This window comes from Atractosteus spatula, chromosome 22 (assembly GCF_055471065.1).
Source record: "Atractosteus spatula isolate fAtrSpa1 chromosome 22, fAtrSpa1.hap1, whole genome shotgun sequence".
NCBI lineage: Eukaryota > Metazoa > Chordata > Actinopteri > Semionotiformes > Lepisosteidae > Atractosteus > Atractosteus spatula.
Window position 1 is genome coordinate 14,254,653 of NC_142727.1, and position 22,894 is coordinate 14,277,546.

A 22,894-nucleotide genomic window follows, 5' to 3' on the forward strand; every position below is an offset into this window, starting at 1 on the left:
CTTGTTAAATGACATTTAAATGACCTGGTTCCATTCTTCACCTCTCTGCTTTTCTTAGTACCACCATCCACGGTCTCCTCTGTATATCGTAATTGTGTTTTTATCTTGTGTATTATTCTTATTTTTTGTTGTTATTCTGTAAAGCGCTTTAAGAAGCCACCTTTAAAGGTTATTATCAGTTTATTATTATTATTTCCGTGGCTCCAGATACCTACTGTAAGCTACTGCTTCAGATTTAAAATGATCTGATTTTGACCCGGTTGTCTTTTAAAAAAGTGCTCTTGAACAACAACAAAAAAACAACCTTGATGATACAAAACACAATGATGAAAAAACAGACATACTGGTTGAAGTACACGATGAAGAAATGCATAAGGCTGCTTGTAATGATTATTGGTATTGATCTGCCAGTAATTGGTTTTGTCTGAGATCCTTTATCACTTCGAGCGAAGAGAGGCTTCATGCCATATTGATTATAAGCAGCAAGGAAGAGTCGGAGATGTTGTGTGGCTCTTCAGCATGGAAAGAGCAATTGAAAACAAATGTTCACTCTGCCTGGATTCAAACCTGAATTTAAGTCAAATTAAACAAGCAGGTCTTGGAACACACCAGGGGGGAGGGTGGCAATTTACAAGCTCTGGAGCAGCCATTTTCTACAGTGCAACCGCAGTCGTTCATCAAGTGAATAAGCCATTTAATTGAACAGCCCAGAAGAAGGAAATGGTAAATTTCACAATTTAAACATAACACTTATTCCCCCCCCCCCCACGAAACCCATCTCCTTCGGTGGCAGAAAACTTGAGAGGATGACGGAGAACCAAGCTGCGGCTGCTTCCTTTTTTCCATTGAGCCTCTTCCTTCGCTAATTACCACGGCAACCGCTTCACGTGCAACATTCACCAGTGCAGGCCAAGTTGCCACGGCAACGAGGTCTCTCCAGCACTTCGAGTGTTCTCTGTGGTGGGTGGTGAGTGCTTACGTGTGTGTGTGTGAGGGGAGTGGGCTTATTTAGATAAACCAGGTCATTCATCTGTGAAGGAAGTGTGATTTACATCAGAGTCTGAAAGGTCAGACTCTGCCGAATGCTCTCTCATTCACTTTCTGAAACAGGCTCTCCATATTCTCTATGACATGCGCCGATTCCAAAATCTAATGAAATCCAGTTGTTATGCAAAAGAAGTGTTAAGACCATATTTATTATTTTAATATATCTTTAACAGAAATGACTACAGTGGCCCACTGAATCAAACACCTTGATGTCAACCTTTGAATATCCAGGGAAATTGATTCTTGCTTCATAAGCTGCATGAATAATTGATACCGGTATCCACACACAATACATTATGAAGGTATGTTATTGTGATTAAAGGGCCATTAAGTCATCAAATCTAAACCCGTGAATCCCACTAAAACCAACAGCCGAGACACAGCGGGGACCTCGTTTAGTCATTTTCAAAACACCGCCTTTACCTGGAAATGAAATAATTAAATATCTACACATCCCGGTTTAGTCTATTTGTTGAGAGGTAAGCTCACAATCAGTGTTTCGTTTTGAAAAAGATTACATCACACCTCCCTTCTCTCTCTCTCTTTCTCTCTCTCTCTGCAGGTGAACTGAAAGCCTCTGAAGAGATGAAGTCATTTCTGGCTGTGAGCTCGTAGCCCAGTCCCTCCCTCCCAGCTCATCAGCCTGTTTCTCTGTCCTTCCTCTCATTCCTCCTGGCTCCTGGCTTCCCCATGTTCACAATGCAAACCAAGGTGCGGAGATGAATATTTCTCCTAAAACATACCGAACAAAACCAGCTGCAGGCTTGTGCTTGTGCTTTTACAGCACAAGCCCAAAGGCCAAGACAGAGCAGCACCTGGAGAATGACACTGATAGCCAGAGGTCTGTAATAGCTCAGCAAACCCAATTTACATTTTTAAGCTCTATGTTTGCTGTCCAACTGCATATTTTTCTTAAAGCTCCAGTGCCTCCCCTCTGATGTCAGTGGAATCAAATCAAACAATTTTTTTAATGCAGTTTGCGCTGTACTGTTTACACTGCTGGATTAATAAGCACTCAGACTATCCTCATACAATAGGCAAGTGCATTTATATCCACCTAAGGGCAGTCCATTAATATACAGACATCCAGCTCTAATCAAAACAGCTATAGGTGACCGTAATTGCAGAGGTAGTTGTGATGAGCTCCTGTGTAGTTGATGAGTACATGCTCACAGCAATAATACAAGACGCATTGGGTGGGTTACATTTTCTCTTTTCAGATAATTGGATAATTGTTCCTATCCAGTACATGCAAAACATATTGAATTCATTACAATATTTTATGCATTTCGTGCCTTCAGGTCAAATCGAATTGCATGCCTTAGTGTGTGCTCAGCTATCAGCATCAGAATACAGATGTAGACCTAAGACCAGATATTTGCCATACATTAACACACTTTGTCTTTCCTGAGACATCAAAAATCTCAGTGTAAATACCCAGACAAATGGTCATTTGAATTCATATACAGTAATATTAGATGCTTCTCAGCATTTCCCTTTTCTGTATAAAGGGAATACTTTATACAGGTACATGTATACATTTATTTTACATTACCCTGTTCCATAATACTGAGGAGCAGGAAGATCTGTGTACAATATTTCAGTTCTAGGACACACCGAAGCCAGTGAAACAATTTCTTTCAGTTCTGAATTCATAAAATCGATGGTATGATGGGTGTGTAGAGCAACCAAATTCTTAAATTAACATAAAACAAGGTCTTCACCTTTACACACATCAGCTCAACATCTATCATCATAGAACGGGTGTTTTATGGTGGAAAATAAATCTACCTTTCAGCCTAGGTCAAAAATCCATGAATAATTTATGAATCGAAATAAGAAAAACAAGTGCTTGTTTGCTGTTCTCAATGGTACTGAGATACAACAAAGGCATAAAACCACTCCTTATTAGTGGTAAAACTGCAAGTGGTGCTACAGTCACTGAATGTTAGAAGTAAGGATAGTCTGTGATTGCAATAAAATATGCACAATTAAGAGAACACACCATGCCATGAATTGACATACCTCACCAATAACTCAGATTACTTCAAATACTAAAACATTAACAGCCGATGGCTTTATTTAAAGCCCACTAATCAACTGAGTCATATGTGTTACGATGGTTGTCATATTTCTACTTTAATAGGACTTTAGATATATAATATAGTATTTTATCTATTCATCCACTCATTTTCTAGCCACTCCATCCAATTACACAAGGCAGGGCACACCCTGGATGGCACGCCAGTCCATCACAGGGCACACACAGACACGCGCACTCACACCAGGACCACAGATCCCAGAAGCCAAGTAATCTGCCACCATGTCTTTTGACTATGGGAAGAAGCCCATGCAAACACAGGGAGAACAAACAAACTCCACACAGACAGCACCCCCGGTCCAGAATTGAACCCAGGGCCCCAGTGCTGTGAGGCTGTAATGCTAACCATTGTGCTACTTTAAAAAGAGGGTGACATAGTATCTCACAATATAAAATCGCAGGATTTTTGCCACCATGTCAAAGATTAAGTCTAGTGAAGGATTAAGCAAATCCTTCCTATCAGATGAGACCTAAATGTAAAAATAATCATTACGTTTGCTAGGTTAGGGCATCTTCAGCCCATTTGCATTCGTGCCCCAACATGATAGGTGTGTGCTTTCTCGCCGATTTGACAGTTTGCACAAGGGTTGAAAAGGATGAAGGGCATCCGTTCATTTCTTAACATTTAGCATATCAATATCTTTTGTCTGTTTTTACATGTCACTTTGTATAACACTGGATTTCTAATCTCATTTCATCTCAGCATTGCGGCCCAGCTGACTTGATTAGGGCTGGCATGGTCTCTGGGTGATTAGCAGTGCTGCCTTAGAGCTTTTGGTCAGGGGTTTGACTGCAGCTAGGGGCACCATCTGTATGAACCTCTCCTAGGTTCATCCTACCTACCAAATACAAGCCAGCTACGGTAATTGGCATTTCTGAATTACCTCCATGTTCCTGCAATGCACTGACATTCCATCCAGTTCAGTTCAGTGTATTGTCATCTGCACAAGTGCAATGAAATGCTTATTTGCATGTGTGCTCCAATACAAAGACATTAAAAGGAATCACCAAAATAACATAAACACAGAACAGCAGCAGCAGGAGCAACAACAAGTTAAATAACCTACAACTTAAAAACAAAACCTCAGTGTGAGCCAGTGGTAGGGGTAGAGTCCAGTAATCTGACGGCTTGTGGGAAGAAACTGGTCTCTGAGTCTGGAAGTTCGTATCTTTATGCTCCTATAACGCTGGCCAGAGGGAAGGGGGGAGAAAAGTGAGAAACCAGGATGACTGAGTTTAAAGATTCTCGATCCAATGTCCACAAGCCCACAACACGAGACAGACAAAGACGTAGAGACGAGGGGCAACATGCAACATGAAGACCAGTCCATTCTTGAACCTCATATTTCTAGCCTAGGCTCCACATTGCCTCAACAAGCACCACAAATAAGTACTTTTTTGTGGGTGGTTTGAGTAGTTGGCTACACCAAAGATGCTATTGCACGATCACCCAATGCTGTCGCTCAACAATCTGAACCGGAAAATGCATGTTAAAAGGCATGTTAAAAGGAGAAAGAGAATGCAGTGTGCAGCTCATGCTGTTCACATGACCGATCTGACAATGACATTTCAGAGCTGGCTAAATCGATAGCCACTGAGATGTGCTCTACTGGCACGCTTGATTGAATTGTTGTGTCTGGTTGGGGTAAAGTTTTCACTTTCCAGCTGGATTGCCCGACTCCAAAGGTTTTTTGAACAAGTTTTGTTTGGCAGAGTTTACCTAGCTGTCATGGGGCCAAAAGACAAGTAAACAAAGTAATGGACACAGCTGATCAAAAGTGGTTCCTGATGATGTACTTCATTGATTGAAACATTCAACAATAATGGGCCATTCCTAGGGAAATTATTGAGGTAGACTCCATTGGAAAGAACCACCGCATAATTACAGGAAATTAAAGGAAGAAAGGAAAGAGGAGATGGAAAGAGGAAAGAAGAGGAAGGGAGAACAAAGATCATGTCTCACCATTATCATCATCTCATCTCTCAGGGAGAGACCCTTTTTCTAAACACACTGGGAACCAGATTCTGAATAAGTAATCTGAGCATTTGTATAAGAGGACTTGCAACCTTCTGTACGCCTGTATTGTGGAATCCTTAAGCTAAAAACATTTTCTCCCATTTTTTGTGAAAACAGGGAAATTGGTTTCCCATTCACTTGTTTTTAGGGAAGGCAATTGTATAGGGTTCCTGGGTAGGATTAATTTTTCTTAAGAAAGAGGTTCTCTCTATTTGGCCTGCTAGGGATGGAATTCTGGAAGTCTGTGGGGTGTGGAGTGTATTGTGCAGTTGTTCAAGTTATTGTTCAAAAATATTCATTTTTGTTCAGTTAAAAAGAACAAACGTGCCACAGAAAGCTCGAGTTATTTACTACCCACTGTTTTGTTACAGTATCTTATTGCTGAGCTGTTCTTCACTCGAACCGTGAACGGAGTCCCTTTCTGAAACCACTTCTAAATGATGTGGATGTGCTTATCAGCTTGTCTTGACGTTCAGCTATAGTGCTTATAAAGCGTTAGACAGTGAGTCAGTCCGTCAACAGTTTATTTTTAAAACTGGTCCATTGTGCTCAGCGGGGTGCCATCTGTATTTTCTGCTGCGGTTCAGTGGTTCCGTCTTGCAAACGCAAACGACCTCCACAGATGCATTCCAGAGAATTAAATAAAGGGGAAGACATTATGCCTCACAGCCGTTCAATTCCAATTCCAGCTAGGAAGGTTAACGATGCTACTCAGAACCGTTTCAAGGCCTGGCTCACTGTACAGCTGCTGTACCGAGCGGCCCCACATCCGCAGCTCACCGAGCTCATGAATATTGAAAGCCCTGAGTGGTAGTGATTGGGGGGGGGGAGGAGGATGCTGATCTTCTGCGTCGCCGTGGTGACGCTTCCATTGCTCCACAGCGGAGACGTCTGCTATAGGGCTGCTGTGGAGGCTGGCTGCCCACTGATTCAAAAACACCGTCCGCTGCCCCTCAGGCTCAGGAGAGAGAGAGAGAGAGGTTTACGCTGAGAAGGGGGGCCACGGCACATTGAGGAAAGAGAAGAGAAGGGGAAAAGGAGAAAAAAAAAGGAACACGTCGCTCGCATTGTCTTCCCTTCATTCCTGCACTGAGAGGGGGGGATGCCTTTGACTGCCTCTGCTTCGCTGGTGCTGAGATGTGCAGACGCGGGCAGCGCAGCTGAGATCTGCATTGCTTAGGAGGGGCTCTTCCCCCGGCGAGAGAACGGAAAACACATCCATCGCAGGTACCGTATCCCTTCTCTCCATTCCCCTCTCTGTCTCAGTGTGCCTCCATTGTTTTTCATCCCCTCCATCCCTGCTGGTTCACTTCTGACAGCCACAGAGCTCCCCTCCTTTCCTCCCTGCACTTGCAATATCCACCCGTTTATTTACCTTCTGTTTATACACACGGTTTTTGCGGTTAAAATGATTTGACCTGGGAATATTCCCAATTTAGGTGGATGTTTTGAAAGTCCTTTCATTTGACTGTAGCGATCTTTCCAAATGTCTCTCATCCGTGTCTCTCAGTAGCTTGTAAAACCCCGATGTGTGTGTTCAGTGAGATTTGCCGATGACATATTGGGCTGAAAACCTGCTTGTGGTCCATATTTCGAAAGGATGAATATGCGTGAAAGTGCTGATTGTGATGACAGCACTAACGTAGATCACTAAACTGAACACAGATTTATATTAGTTCTGTATTCAGGGCCACAAACATGCACATGACTGTGGTATTTACTAATAATAAATATCAGATAATGTAATAGACCCACCATACCAAAATTAAACTGTTACAATCGCTGTTCATTTTTAATTAAATGACCACGATATAAATATTGATAGAATTGGAGGCATTTGTCTGTTCTCTGACGTATTTTGTCTTCATTTAAAATGGGGGCAGTTATTCCTTTTCCCTGCATACTCCCCACTCTGGGCTGGTCTTGGCGCTGAGGGGGAGACCGAGCAGGGAGTAGAGGGTTAGGAGGTGATGATGAAACACACAACAGGCCCAGGTGAAGGTTAAATGGTTTTCCCTGGAATGCCAGCACACCCTCACGGACAGCCGTGTCTGCTGCCTGCTCCCCCTCTGCCCCCAGATCCCAGATTTGCACGTCTCTGCCGAGATTAACAAAAGGAGGTGGATTTGTTTTTTTTCGTCTGGCTCTGGCACCACGAATACCGTCTCCTTCAACCGATCCTTTTCAACGGCACCTCGCCAGAAGGCTTCGCACATCCCTCTTGTCCTCCGTGCTCGACAGCAGTGGTCCGCTTTCACGGCACAGAAACTTTTTGGTCGTCCTCATCAATATGAAACCCATTTTTTTGGACTTTCTCAGTGACCGAAAAATAGCTCGTTAAAACCACTGCAATGCAAGATTGCGTCACGAAGGAGACACAGAATTTTCTTTCCCTAGCCAATTACAGTAAAATAGTCCTCCCTACTTTGAAAATATTTTTTTTCCATAGTCCCTGACTAATTTACAGCCTCATGATTTGCTCTGAGGAATGCTCTTCCGTTTAATAGCCTTGTCAGATCCATTTGGCCTGAAATCTGCCTCAATGAGAGGGAGAAAGAGACACAGATTTCATTTCATGTCAATAATGAGGACTTATTTTGTAAGATACTCTCACAAAATCTTCAGAAAGGATTTTCCTTATTCATTTATTTCCCCCTTCAGAGCCTGAGAGGCAATCTTTAGGAGTTAACAAATTTAAATGTAACGGGGCAAACTTGTTATTACTTTATTGCTTAACCATTCTGAAGGCTGTCATTGAAACAACCTCTTGGAACATCTATTGAATGGTATGAGGAGATGTTTAAGCAATTTGAGTTCATATGGTTAAAATAAACAAGTCCTGGAATATTCCATCTTGCTGCTGTTTTTCTATCAGTCCATTTGTGCTCTGCTGATGTTCAAATAAAATGTGTGGGGTTCAAAACCAGCATTGGAAAACTGCATATTGCTAAACTTAACAACATGTAAAGGTAGTAGACAAGTCAGCAGCTTTAGGCTCTCAGTCTCTCCAGGAATTTGATACAGCCTCTACAGACCTCATAAAATCCAGCACTCTGTACCTCACTGTGTAAAATAGCTTTACAACATCAAGTAATGGGTTTCATCCCTTGATTTATGGCCGAGTAAGGCTGTTTTCCAGGCTTCGCAGTACATACAGTAGCGATGATTTTATAATTTAACTAACATTAATAATATAAAGAAATAAAAAAAACACTTTTTTTATTTTTTAGTTCATTTACTCTGTATTCCATAACGTGAATACGAACTTTGTCAGGTCATGGATCTGTTGTATAATCTCAAGACTTTAGTAACCCTGGCTTCTCCTGGCCATACATTTAAATTGTGAAATATCTCCTTTGTTTTTTTATCTTCATTTTTCCTTCAATCTGATTTATATATTGTTACTTCAGCACAGAGTAGACGTCAGTGATGTACATTTAAGAGAACAAAAGCCAATACTTTGAATTGTGCTGTATTATGTCTGCAAAGCTGTGAGTACTGTGGGTCTTTTCAGCAAAAAAAAAAGTTACATGTGAAGGAACAACATTCACTCCAGGGACTACTCTGCATCTGGCACTGAACAAAAAGTAAGCAGTAAGCGTCCTTTCTAAAAATCTTGGCATCAAAATGTATGGTACCCCTACAGCTGGTGAATTGCACAGGACAGAAGTCTGACTATTGACAAATATTTTACAGGAATCATAATCAAACAGACCATCAGATTCCCCAACACAAAGAGTGAAGATAGCAGAATATTGAAAAGGTAACAAAAAATCCAGACATTGGGAAGAGCTATGTTTTAGGATAAGTACAACTGAAGTTTTGTTTTAATTGTGCTCGTAAAAACACTCTGTTAGGTTTTAAGTTTTAAGTTACTACAGACCTTCAAATGTTGCCTTTTGCTCTGGGGTAAAAATGTACCAGGTACCTTTTCACAGTAAGGAAGGAAAAACACTGGTGAAAGTATTTGGGAAAGGAAGACCAGATGAGAATACTTTTGATTCCGTAAAAGGTCTTCAAGAACTAAGCATACACACTTACTGATAATGTGAAAATAATTACAGTCCTCATCAACAAACTCAGTTCGTTTGCCAAGCACTCATATGATTACCATGTAGACCAACAAAAGAGCTTGCAATATCTCATTAGGGGAGATCAGATTCATCATTACATTATGTGGCTAAATTTCTGATTCCCTCAATTATCTTAGAACTTCTTTAATGAGTTCCTTGGTATGAACAATAGGCTGGATCCCTGGGGCAGAGACATTGACAGGACTGTCTCATTCCTATTCTCGCATTATTGCTAAAAATATATCTGTATGAATGAGTGATTACACCGATAGACTAAAATATGTGGAAGCGCTTTAGTTCTTGCTTGATCAGCAATTAATCTCCAGAACACCTCTCTCCAGTATGATACTCTAATGCTTTATTTTCTTAGCAGAAAAAGAATTACGCTTCAGAAACAAGTTTTACATACCGTACGAGCACGATTAAAACCTAGAAATCGGGGGATGTAAGAAGTGTCGCTGCATAAGATCGATGAGGTAAAAACAGGGTGATAACGAAGGCGACAGATTTTGGCTCCCAGCGGGCCAGTGGAGGAAAAAATGAAATGGGAAGCTTGCTGTAAGTGGGCGTTCCACATAAACTATTCTCATTTTGTACTCCCTTGTACTCTAATGAGCACATCATAGGATGGTAGGATGAGAACAGGGACTGTAGGAGGGTTTTAAAGATATCTATGAGCAAACCAGTCAAATAAAATGCTTTTGGGACAAAATTATCCTTAAGGGTTTATTAAGGTTCCAGCACAAGCTTGGAATTCTTGAGCTTTCTCTCATATATACACCACAACTGTCTCCCCCCCCCCCCCCCACATAGGCGTCCACGTACGGGATCTGCCCAGCCAGGGAGTCAGGAAAGATGGAGGCCCCCTTGGTGTGCCTCGATGAAGACTTTGAGGACCTGAGACCCTGCCAAGTGGAGAAGAGGAGCCAGCTCCCCCCGCGGCCCGCCGGGACCGCCCCCCTGGCCCGGGAGGAGTTCTCCGAGCTGGAGAACTTCTCCGAGATGATGAGCTTCAAGTCCATGGAGGACCTGGTGAACGAGTTCGACGAGAAGCTCAACGTTTGCTTCCGCAACTACAACACCAAGACCGAGGGCCTGGCCCCCGTGCGCAGCCAGACGCACATCGAGGAGGAGGAGGAGCTGCTCCAGGACGAGGAGTGAGTGCCGATCTCATATGGGGGCGGGGGGGGGGGCAGGGGTATCCAGCTCGAGAGCTTGACTGAACTACGACACGTATCACAGGGGTGCTTCTGAGCTGCAGGACACCGCGCACGAAAACGATCTGGGGGGCTTATTCGGACTCTTCCGGGTTTTTTATCTAGACGGTGTGGGAAAGCGGTAAAGAAAGCAAGTGAGATGCTTGGGTGTGTAGCAGAAAGTGGGGAGTACAAATCAAGGAAAAGGGTGCTCAAGCTCGTGATACTTCAGTAAGAGCTTGTTTGGGATACGGTGCTCGATTTGCATCACGAAACGACATAAAGGCGATCGTACAGTAGCCTTTGAAAACATTGAAAAAAGATCAAGAGTGGTTCCCAGTCTCACACTGCAGGTTAAAGGAACTCAATCTCTTCGGTTCACACACTCCCTGTGCGTGGAGCTTGCATGTTCTCCCCCATTCACATTGGTTTATCTCTAGGTGCCTCGGTTTCCTTCTGCCAATGAATCAAGTCGGCATGGACAATTGTCCTCATGTGTCCGTGCTCATGAGCCGTGGTAGACTCTGACCCCGGCCGCCTTGATCCCTGTTCCACCATGATAGGCTCTGGGTTATGGTCAGCCTTGCCAGCGGTACGCGGCTTTCTGGTAATGGTCGGGTGGATAAATAAAATAGTAGCAACATCAGAATATGGTGAAGAACACACTAAATACTTGCCTCATCAACATGGAGTTATACACCAGTTTTCAAGACCGTGAACCACCAGAGCAACATAAAAGTGTAAAAAATCTGTGCACAGTAATTTTCTGAGATTTTCTTCGAATTCAGTTCTCCGTGTTTCAGTTCTCTCCCTCTCTCATCCCTGGCTGTGTCCTGCTGATTATATACAGTAAGCCACCACTTCAGCAAAGGTCAAAAAGTCCTGAGTCAAATTTCTTATCATCTAATAATAGCTCTTTGTGTTAAAAATAACACTGCTGTAGTGGCTTGAGGGTATTGTAATTCTAATCAATGCATATCCCTTCTGAAGCAGGTCAAACGTGGCCTCAGTATTGATGACATTCCAAACCTTATTTATATGTGGAATTCATAAGCCAAAACCACAGGGTGTCTAAACAGATCCTGAACCACAATTTATTTTTTTGGCTGAACTGCCAGTTCAAGGGAGGAAACATTAAAATACAAAACATACAAGCACGACCTGTTAATCTGTCTGATTTGTGCTGCAGAGTAACTCAGGGCACTGCGGGTGTGAGAGATTAGCTTGATATCATGGGGAAAAATGCTGGCTGAGTTTCTCCAAGACTCACTGTTAAAGATCGTTCAATTTGATTAAATGACCAGCACGAAAAAATTAACTGGAATCTGAGAATTTATACAGGTAGAAAAATCCTAAGGATTGATGATTTGTGTCTACAGGTCTATGCCTTGTCAAAATTCCATGCTTTCCCTTGTCTAAAGGGTAGAAACCACCTCGAAAGGTGAAGGTTTTTGGGAAAAAAAACAAACCTCCTTGAAGGAGTAGATTGAAAGAGGATTTGGTTTACAGAATGTTACGTTCCCGTTTCACAAAGACCACCACCGCACTGGGAGTCAGCCTGGTTTAAGGGCGTGGGCTTTTAGAGCTTTAGACTAACTTCTCAACTTCGTCCCGGCCTCCATTCTGTCCTGCATTCTGCTCTTCAGGCTCTCGGGTCTGTCAGATGGTAAGCGAGCACACTGATGGAAAGTGATGGTACGAGCGAGCGCCAGTCATCTGAGAGAGCGCTCACAAACAAGAGAGGCTAACAGTTGAGAAAGTGCTAAAGAACAGACAGTTGTTCTCTTTAGTGCTTGGCAGTGCCACTAAATGGGATGGGACTGGAAAAACAAAAGGTTTTTCTCCCTCTCTCTGTCCATATTCAAGTATGGATCTCACTGAGAGAGGCATGCAGCTTTCAGAACAAGGCAACAGAGTACTTAAAGACGCATCAAGTGAAGATGGGGGCGTACACAACTTCATTGAGGTAGATCTGTATTTTACAGAGAAGCTAGTTTTAACAGAGAGTGACTCTATATTGTGTTTTTTTTCTCAGATGTAGGCGTATCAATATTTTATTGAACGTTTTGTTACGCATAATTGACGTTATACTGTATATGGTGTTGTGTCCTTTCCCAAACTGAGGAATAACTGTACTTTACAGAAGATTTTGTTTTAATAATTTTGACAGAGTTCCAGAGTGTTTTGATCCACCTTTACAATATGTTCAGAACGCTTTTTTTCTGAGCACTTTTTGTACATCACTACTTTTACTCTTAGTTTTGTGAACTAAGAATTAAAATGAGAAAATATGCTGCTGTTCTATACCGGTATATTTTCTGACTAGCAGTAATGTTTTGTGTATACTTAAAAAATTACAAAAAAACCCAGTTCAATATCAAATATTGCCCGTTTTCTTTCCAGGTGCATGAATTACGCTGCCAGTTTTATAAAACCTGATATCTTATCACTGGAATTTAAATAGAAAATTTTAGGACATAAATAGTTACATTTTTTACTAACCAAATACAATGTATAAAGGATGGATGTCTACTTAAAGGCATTGAAATGGCAAAAAAAGAGTACTGGAACCAATAGCACCGGTTGCATTTTAATGCCTTTCAATGTATAAAGATTGTTGTCAATTGTTTTTTTTTTAACAAAATAGCCGACGTTCGTTATTCATTTCATCATCTAGCTGCCTTTTTCGATATGATGCCATGCCAAAAGCAGAATCGCAGCTTGGCTGCAGTGAGGAGAGTGGTTAGCACACATCACAGCCGAAGCGTTCACGCTGAGGACTCAGGCCAGCCTCTCTCTGCTTTCCTGTTCAAGACTTCCGGCTGGTTTGGCAAGGAAGCCAGGCAACCCACTGCGCCTTACAAGGGCAGCCCCTGCTGTGAGAGCTGCGTGCATTCAGTTCCTCTCTGTTGCGCAACAGTCCCACAGGGCTCAAGGATGTGTCTGGGGTGGGGGGGGGATTCGCACACAAGAAACCAGCTCAAAGTCGCTGCAGAAAACCTAAATTCTTCCCTTCTGTCTTCTGCTCGCCGTGTGCGCAGGGTCTGGGATGCTCTGACTGACAACTACGCGTCTTCTACGAGCTCCAGCTGGGACGACCAGAATACAGAGGGGCTCAACGGCAATCTCTCTGACCAGGAGGTACGCTCTCTCTTCGGTGACCCCGCGTTTTTACAGAAGACTGTCACAGTCCTCTGTCGCTTTTCAGAAACGAAACCTGAAGGCACACGGTCAGACTGGGTTCTTCCTGGTGTTGGCATCCTCGGGAATTTATTGACCAAATTGCTAGAATCCAGAGAGTCCTACACAATCTCATTTTGAGCAATAAAAGCGCACTGAGTAGAGAGAGACAATAAAGCTAATTTGACAAAATAACCAATTGAACCTGCACAAGGTACTGAAAGAGTGATGAACTGTAACAGTAAAACTAAACAAAAAGCCAACATTGTGACTTAAAAGTACTGGTTAGGGGACCAAGGAAAAACAGAGCCAGATGATGTTGATGGGTCTAATAGCCTCTTCCCAGCTGTAGCCACTCTGATAATTGACCCATACTGGGTGTAAAACAATATTTTACTCGCTGCTTTACAAACACTCCAGCGTACTGAGTTGTACACTTAACATGTACAGTAGAAAGTACATCATCGAGTACATGAAACATTAAAGGCAACAGTAAAACAAGTAGGTCTTTAAATGTGATTTAAAAAGATCACTTTTGCAGTCTCTGAAGCATCTGAGCAGTGAATTTCACAACCTAGGGAAATCTTTGAGCTTTGAGCCAGGTACAGTATAGTTAAGATGAGAGATCCTACATCTGAATAAACAGTATCAGACTGTGTGTTGAACTATACTTCCTTACAGGTCCTTTATATAAGTTAGAGTTTGACCATTCAATGTCTTGTATGGAAGCAAGAGCACCTTAGAATCAATTCTACATTTCAGAGAGAGTCTGTACACTGAGACAAAAATGTTTAAAATAAAAATCAGGCTACAGGATTCTGAACATACTTTGTAGTTTAATACTGTCCAAGGTATCACCACCCAAAGTGACACTTCGGCTGAAAGAAGAAATTATGAAGATGTTGCAGAAAGAATAAGGACAGAATAGTTTTTTTTATCACCTGCTAATGACCATTGTCCTGCTTTTCTAAAATTGAACCAGGTAAAAAAGGTACACAGCTACTTATCACTAATAACAGTAACGCTGCAAAGTTTGGAAGCAAGACGATTTAGTTATTGGCTTCTTTCTGCTCTCCAGACTTCAGTGCAGCTGCAGATTAATGAATTTGAAACCACATCCATCCCGAACGCTCCTGCTCTCTCGGGCTGCATTATAGTTATTGAACAGAGCTGCTCTCAGGCCAGGACACTGCAAGAGAGAGAATGAGGGGCCCAGGAGTCTGTACACAAGCCGTGTTTGTGCGTGAAGTATGCAGCTTTCTCAAGCCCTGGGCTCTCAGAGGAGTGTCAGGAAAGGAAAACTCAGTCTGAGAGGCACCAGGCAGGATGAATGAAGGAAGAGCACCCAATGGGCTCAATCAAGTTTCCATTGATTCAGGCACATTTCAGGCTTCTGGGAAGCAGGCCCTGGCACTTAAAAGGAAAGGAGCGTAACAGGAAAGACATTGCCAGTTCTTCATTGCATTTTAAACCGAGAGACTACGTAATCTGTTTCTCAGAACTGGATTGGTGTGGAAGGGCACTTGTCCAAGCAATTAGATCTGAGGAGCTGGGAGAAACAGCTGAGGCTGAAGCACGTGTCTGGGAAAGGGGGCATGATCATTCATGGGTAAAAAGGGTGGCAAAATGCCTCCGTTTTTAAAGCAACTTCTCAAGTATGTTTTTTAATTCAGGAATGTTCATCAAGCTGTCAAGAGCGATATTCACTCTATGAACCGAAACAGCCCAGATTTTTTTTTAAGTTACTATTTTGTTAGATATTCAAAATTAGAAAGTGCACCCAATTCCAGACCTGGTAATTGCAATTAAGAGTAAACAGTATAGATCACCAGAGGGAGGGATTTTCTTTTCTTTGTGAACAGATCCGCTAAGTAAATCTAAGAACAAGCAAAAAAAATATCTGAAGCAGGGCATTATAAAACCAGTGCTTTAGGTTTGTGGAAATACATGTAGGATCAAAACATGTGTTAAATATATCCTGTAAATATATACTGTACTGTAAGAGGCAGTGAAAAAGCTCTAAATCTTACAGATTAGACTGCATATAGTTACATTCTTGTTAGCTAGTACTCACACGGTTCTGAACTTGTAAATTCCTCTAAGATCAAAGTCTTTTTTTCCAGACTCAAAGATCGGTCGAGATCATTTTCGACAAACCAACCCCACTTCACTCAGTCCAGTCAGCCGTTGAAAATCAGCTGTACGATTTCCAGAATTTCCTCCACCCTAGGTGTACATCTCAATGATGCTGTCAAGCACACACAGTGCAAACATGAGGAGGAGTGATGGGAAAGGAAGTATAGAGGAGACTTTCCAACCAGGAATAACTGAATAGAATGTATTTCCAGATAATGGAAACACTAAGAAAATAGTCTAGATAGAGGGCTATTCAGATAACAAAATGAGAGACATTAGTCTGAGATGATAAGATGAGAGATAATGCAGCCTCAACTGCAATTATTAAAAAAACATGAATGGTTACAAAGTTGATACCTTTATAATTTGGCATATTGGTAAAGCTTGGTAAGGCTTAGTAAACGATATGCTCTTTTAACCATCCTGACTTGCATGTTTCACATATTTACTACAATACTTGTACTTTTCCCTCTGTTCAAGGTCCACGAAAAAGAAGAAGAAATGAATGAGAAGAATGACAACACCAACTGTCTGAATGAGGAACCTCTTGTTACTGCTGATCAGGTGACTTAGTGAAATAGTGGAAAACAGACTGGGGGCCACAGAACTTACAGTTCGGGAATCATCATTACTATGCTATTAGATGTCTGAATATCTGGCTAATAAAAGCAGACATTGAGCTGCACTTTCTCTCAAAAATCACCAATGAAAAAACTCATGATAAATCCTCCTTGTACTCATGGGGTATAATGCTGTGAAAATGCTAGGCTGCAGTATTATGGAGAAGACAAAATGTGGTGCAATGTTTTGCATGTCTACAGTACAGCTGCTTATTTGGAAGGGTAAGCTCAAGGTCCTTTTGTCTCATGGATGAAAAATGCTACTTCGCAGCTGTGAGATTTCCCCTGCTTGCTCCAAGATGCAACTTTATCAAGTTTATTTCAACTCACTGCAAGAATCGGGGACTTAAAAGACAATAGTTTAATTTTGCCAGAACCATTCATCTTGAAAATAAGTTCACCCAGTTTGTGTTACTTTTATAATTCTATCCGATTCAGAAGAGTGCCCTGCTTTGATACCAGGATATAAAGTCTGATATTTTGTCTGACATCTCCTGGTTGCTGCAAGCTAAATGTGGAGCAACATTAATTAGGTCACGAGCACAGCAGGGCTGTGCACTTCAACCTAAAGGTGCCCCTGAGGAATGAAGAAACATGCTGCTAGCTATATCACTGCAGATAAATCCAGTGCAACACAAATCCAGAACTAAATATTCACTAGTGAGATTTTCATTTATTTACAGACAGCTGGACAGTGTTATTAAATTCAGTTTCAGTGTGTGTTGTCATTCCTGTTATCATTTTAATTGACTGGGTCGGCACTACTGTATAAACCATGAATATTCTGACAGTTAAAACTACAGATTAAAAAGAGGATATTTAAGAAACGTTCACTATGCCTAATGAAAAAGGAAGACTGTTTTGTTTTGTTTTGATTTGTTTTGTTTTGTTTTGTTGAGAGTTTGTTTTTTTCCCCCTTGGTAAACCACATTTCTTGGGTTTTACATTTCTTGCTTAGAAAGGAAGGCGTCGCTAAGTTTTTTAAAGGCCAGATAACGAGGCCACATCTCATGAACATCATTAGAAAAATATTGTTACTCAGTTTTCACATGGCTGGTGCAGAGCAGACCTTGCACAAACGTTGGCACACATCCAGAGTAAATACTTTTCAAGCTTGGTGGTCTGCAAAGGAGGACTGGGAGAGGAAGGAGATGAGGGTCACCCCTCCCACCGGTGACATTTCTGTTCTGATGCGTCAGGTGATCGAGGAGATAGTGGAGATGATGGAGAACTCCCCTGACCCAGAGGAAACTGAGGAAGAGGAGGAGGAAGAGAGCTTGCAGTCCTCTCCCCCGCCCAACCCCTCTCTGCTGGAGGAGATCCGAGTCCTCTCTCACGCCTCCAACAACAACTGCTCTTATGAAGGTACCAGCCTTCACCCTCTGCAAGGAGCCTTACTTAGCACCCTTCCATTCTGCCGTTGGTCCCAAATCCCCCAAAACTCGACCAATCTTTTCTTGTCTCCTACGAGCGAATGTTTACTTGTACATGATACGGGCAGGTAGGTGGCCGACCACTCGATAAAGACCGAGTAGCGCCGCATCTCTCAGAGGTAAAGCGAGCAGAACAGAGGTGGCAGGTGAGCAGCTTGTGAAGCTTTGAGAAAGAGTAGGAAATCTTCTTGTGTGTAGTCGTTTCATTGATGTGTCGAGGAGGGAAAGACGAAGCCCTCCTGTCTCTCCTTGCGGAGAACGTGGCCCCTCACCGGCTCCCTCTCCTGTGCCCCGTGGGGGGGGTTTGGGCAGGCCTGCAGCTGATGCCCACCTCCGCGCTGTCGGAGCTGCTGCAGCGGGTGGAGGCGACCATCCGCGAGTTCTCCGAGGAGCTGGTGACCCAGCTGGCGCGCCGCGAGGAGCTGGAGTTCGAGAAGGAGGTGAAGAACGCCTTCATCACCGCGCTGATGGAGGTGCAGAACCGGCAGAAGGAGCAGAGGGACCTGACCAAGCGCCGGCGCCGGGAGAAAGGCATGAGCCTGCAGGGGACAGCCAGGACGGACAAGGCCGGATCTATGCCTGTGAAGGTCAGGGCCGTAGCACCAGAGCAGGGGAGAGGGGATTGGGTCCCTGCAGTCTTTTCATTGGGGTTAAACATGCATATTATTACAGCTTTACACCAGTACGGGCATTACCCAGGTGTCCTGCCCAAATTTCCCCCAAGTCTTTACCAGTCTTGGTTTCCTAATAATCCCCATCTCTGAACTGGCTTCATCACTCTGCTCTCCTCCCCACTGAGAGCTGGTGTGTGGGGAGAGTACTGGCGCACTATGGCTATGGCACTATGGCACTAAGCACCCGTAAAGCGCTTTGAGGGGAGTGTCCAGAAAAGCGCTATATAAGTGTAAGGAACTCTTATCTTTATTATAATTGATTTTTGCACTTTGCCCTGTAGATTAACTCTTCAATTGACACTTATTTGCACCACTTTCACTATGCCGTTCTTTAGTTTTGCCCTGATCTCAGTACCCTCGCCACGTCAGAGCTTTGATAAAGTCATTACCAGTGTAGTGTGCCGAGCCATAGCCTTGCAATAAAATGTACAGACAGGAGAAGGCCCAATGAAAGCAAATTATGAAAATGCGAATACTGACGGGAACCCATTCTGTACAAAGATCACCATGTTGAACTTCATCACAAATAGCAGCAGGTTGAAGTGAAGGAACTTTTGTTTTACCAGGTAGGTAGAAATAAGAATACACGCAGACTGTAATGCTAATAGACTGTAATAGACTGTAATTGTTCAGGCAATGGTCTATTACAGTCAGCAAAATTAAAGGAATCATCTGGGAGAGATAATGGACTGAGGAGATGGCCTTATCCTTGAACTGCATTTACAGGAAACAAACCAATAGAAACAAAAACAGAAATGGGAAATGCTTTTAGCTTTAGAGGCTTGGTGCATCTCTCAAACTAATGGCACAGATTCTTTTATTATATAATAGTTGTTCTGATTTGGAAGATTAAGATGCGGTTTATTTTATCAACGCATTTTTAAAAAGATGAGCCAATTGAAAGATTCTCATTTCCCTCTCATCTCTCTTTATATACAGTAGCGGTACATTCAGTGGAGAAAGCTGAATTAAGTACCTTACTTAAAGAAATACCTGCAACGTTATACCTGGAAATCAAACCCATGAGCCTCTGGTCTGAAGATGACAGAGCTAATGGCTGCTCCAGAGTGAGGCCGAATAATCTCATCCTTTACTTCCTTTCAAAAATTAGCACACATCGTCATCGGTTACGGGGGACATCTCCCACAATATCCTCAGGGAGTCAATTAGATAAAGTAAAATATAGGGGCTATTTCTGAAAACTAGTGTTTTGTTAAATTACGCAAGTGATGATAAGCAGACGTTTTACTGTAAGGCAGAGAAACACTAATATTTTTTTGTTTTATTGTTGCATAGAGCTTTCAGCACATTTATTTCTTCCATTGCTCCAATTTAAACAAAACATTAAAAGAACAGCTTTTTTTTTTTAAAAAAAAACAGCCTTTCCCTTCACCAAAAAGCAATTTAAAAAGGTTTAAAATCAAATTACTCAATAAGTGAAAAACAAATGAGCATCGAGCACAGTAAAACCCTGCTTAAAAGCAATATTTTCCTGTGAATGTAACTTTTTGCAATGCAGATATAATGCCACCGACTTCCTCTGATTTTACGTCACATCTCTATAGCAACTGAAGCCAATTGTATCAAACCTATTATTGGACCCATAAAAGCCTTTTCAGCCGCGTCTCATTATAGCATACAGTCAAGTTCACAATCTTTCAAGAACCATTTTTTCCACACCAATACCTTGCAAACCTAACCTTAACTACATGTTTAAAAGAAGAGCAAGTTCTCATTTAAAACAATGATCTGAGAATCCACAAGGCAGCTCAGGGAAGCAATCGAGGAGACATATCTGGCTCCAGGGTTTCACAATAGTACTCCACCCAGGATTTGGGCCAACAGCCTTTTAGTTACAAGTCCAGAGGAACAGCCACCACTAGTCAATACCTCCTACTAATGTTCATGGTTTGATAATTTCAGCGCTTCAGTATGGAGGGGCTTTCCAACATTCTGCAAACAGGGATCAGACAGACATTTGGGAACTCAGGGACAGAGAAACAGGTAAATACTTTCTCTCTTATCTCCACGAGCAGTGTAGCCAAATGTACCCAAACCCAGGACTCAGGACAGTTTTTAACAAGCACACATGGTAATAGGTAGGCCCCTTTACAGGCCATAAAGGCCCATGGGGGAATGGGGGGCAAAGGCGACACTAGAGGTGGAGGTGATGTGGAGCCGCCTGGAAGGAATTAGAATTAACTACATCACTTGCCCCTACCTGGGATTGAACCCGGGACCTTTGGGTCAGGAGCTAGACAACCTTGTCATCTGACCTACCACAGCTCCACATATGGTAATACCTGAACTTAATCTATTCCTTTCCAGGGGCCTAGCTATCCTCTGTACTGCCTTCCACAGTGCACATTTCAGTTTATTTAACACTAGCGTTAGGACTTTAAAGATTATGTAAGCATGGCCTTTAGAAGTTGAAAAGCTTTGCATTATCAACTGCTGTTTTGGCGACCGCATGCGAAGGTGGAGAGGAAGGAAGAGCTCACTGGAATTCTCCAAGTTTTCACAAATGTGGAGTGCGCTTGAGGTTGGCAGGACTCCCCCGCCACCCTTTATCAAACCACTCTTTCAGGAGTTGTGAATAAACATATTCCTAAATGACAAATTAAGTGTGTTAGTGGATGCCGATGTGGTCATTTTTCTATACAGGCCTGTAGACTCTTGGAGCAGAGAGTTATTCACTTCATGGTGTGGTTTCATTCTTTTATTGAACAGCGTATACCATAACGATAACCCCATCTTTCTTCAGTATTTAAACACAGTGATTCCCTATGAGAAAAGAAGCACACCTCCTACAGTGGAAGACCTTCAGATGCTCACAAAAAGTAAGACCTTTATTACATCTCATGGGCCTAAAGCCACAGTGCCCCCTTCATCAACATTTATTTGGGTTGCGGTGGAGTGAAATTCAGTCACTAGAAACAGAAAATGCATGAATGTTTATAATATTGATAAAAAGCTCAGAATTATTTCTGCACCTAAATCATTAAAGCAAGGAAACAGAATCCACAGATGTGACAATTTTTTTTCCTCATGTTTTGTTTTCGTTCCTTAGTCCTTTATGCAATGAAGGAAGACAGTGAGAAAGTGCCAACTTTATTAACCGACTACATTTTGAAAGGTAATGGATCATAAGAGTTTTGCACGTACAATTCTAGGTCAGAGCTCTGCTTAGGCATATCATAGCATGAAGTGTGTATATGTACTGTATGTGGATGAATATGTCAAAAATGAATTTTAAACATAGGGGTTACAAAAGGTCAAAATATGGGGACCCATCCAGGGGTGCAGATTAGGATCAAAACCAAAAGTTGATTGAATTGCCAGCTTGGCAGTGAGAAGCAGACTCTGTGCTCAGGAGCTGGCTGCCCTTTTTGAACCAAACGCAGCTCAAATCCATGCCAGCAACCAGCCCACATTTACCTCGGGGGTGCCCGCGATGTCTTCCGAAGCGATGAAAGAGAGTCCAGCGTTCCTCCGGTCAAGGACGCCAACCTAAAATAGTGTAGGGTAAAACTGAAGCACTTCCGCTCTTCTAGAATCCTTGAGGCAAAAGGATTTCTGCTTGGTGGGGGGGGGGGGCAAAAGCCTCGATTTTCGTAAGGAAGTAAAGTTGGATACTTAGCAGCTGTCCAGTTTGTCCATCTTGGACAGATGTATGCTGCTTAAATACGTGTTGCTCAGATGGATGTGGAGCAAAAATAAAAAGTTGACTTATTTCTGGGTGGATCATTAGTTTTGCTGCCTCACAGCTCTTGAGTCTGGGTTTGGATTCCAGACTCAGGAGCCTTCTGTGTGGCCCCTGTGTGCTGTTCCCATGCTCCAGCCCTTTTCCTAAGACATGCTGGCTAGCTTAACTCCCATCTGAAAACTGACCCTAGTCCTGCAATGGACTAGCACCCCGAAAGTCTCACCCTCCACCCCACAGTCCATTCTCCCTGGCAACGTTTGTTTCCCCCTTCCCCCCAGCACAGAAAGATGGATAGGATAGGGCAACTGCTTTTTTATTCTGTACTACAGACTCGTGTGAAGTTTGTATTCCTGCAGCATTGCGTACTGTCCATCTTCATGATAATGTAATTATATCAGCACTGAGCTGGAAAGTAAGAGAAAGCTTGCAGATTATCTTAAAATATTACTGTTTTTAAAACCATTGGGCAGCTCTGCAGAGCTGGGTTCTACTCCTATACATTTCCGAGACTACGTTAATTTAGATTTTTTTCCCCACTCCCTGTTTTGCAGTGCTGTGTCCTACTTAAAACAGCCACAGGCCCGGGAGAAAACAATGGACAGCCTGCGACTATTCTATCTTCAGCCAAATCTGCATGAGCTCCCCATTCATTATTAATGATGCATCATTGTACGTACCTCATCCTGGTCCTGAATAAAACAGTCTTTGCTG

The 22,894-nt window shown here is 42.6% G+C and overlaps 1 protein-coding gene across 1 annotated transcript; it reads left to right on the forward strand.

The window, feature by feature from the left end:
- The first annotated feature begins 6,007 nt into the window (after nucleotides 1-6,007).
- fez1 (fasciculation and elongation protein zeta 1 (zygin I)) lies at nucleotides 6,008-22,894 on the forward strand. The gene is made up of 10 exons (XM_088939445.1): nucleotides 6,008-6,392; nucleotides 10,052-10,395; nucleotides 13,476-13,575; nucleotides 16,231-16,314; nucleotides 17,570-17,735; nucleotides 18,116-18,390; nucleotides 20,401-20,481; nucleotides 21,242-21,317; nucleotides 21,548-21,613; nucleotides 22,735-22,894. The coding sequence occupies exons 2-10, from the start codon at nucleotides 10,094-10,096 to the stop codon at nucleotides 22,749-22,751; spliced, it is 1,167 nt and encodes a 388-aa protein (XP_088795571.1). The 5' UTR covers nucleotides 6,008-6,392; nucleotides 10,052-10,093; the 3' UTR covers nucleotides 22,752-22,894.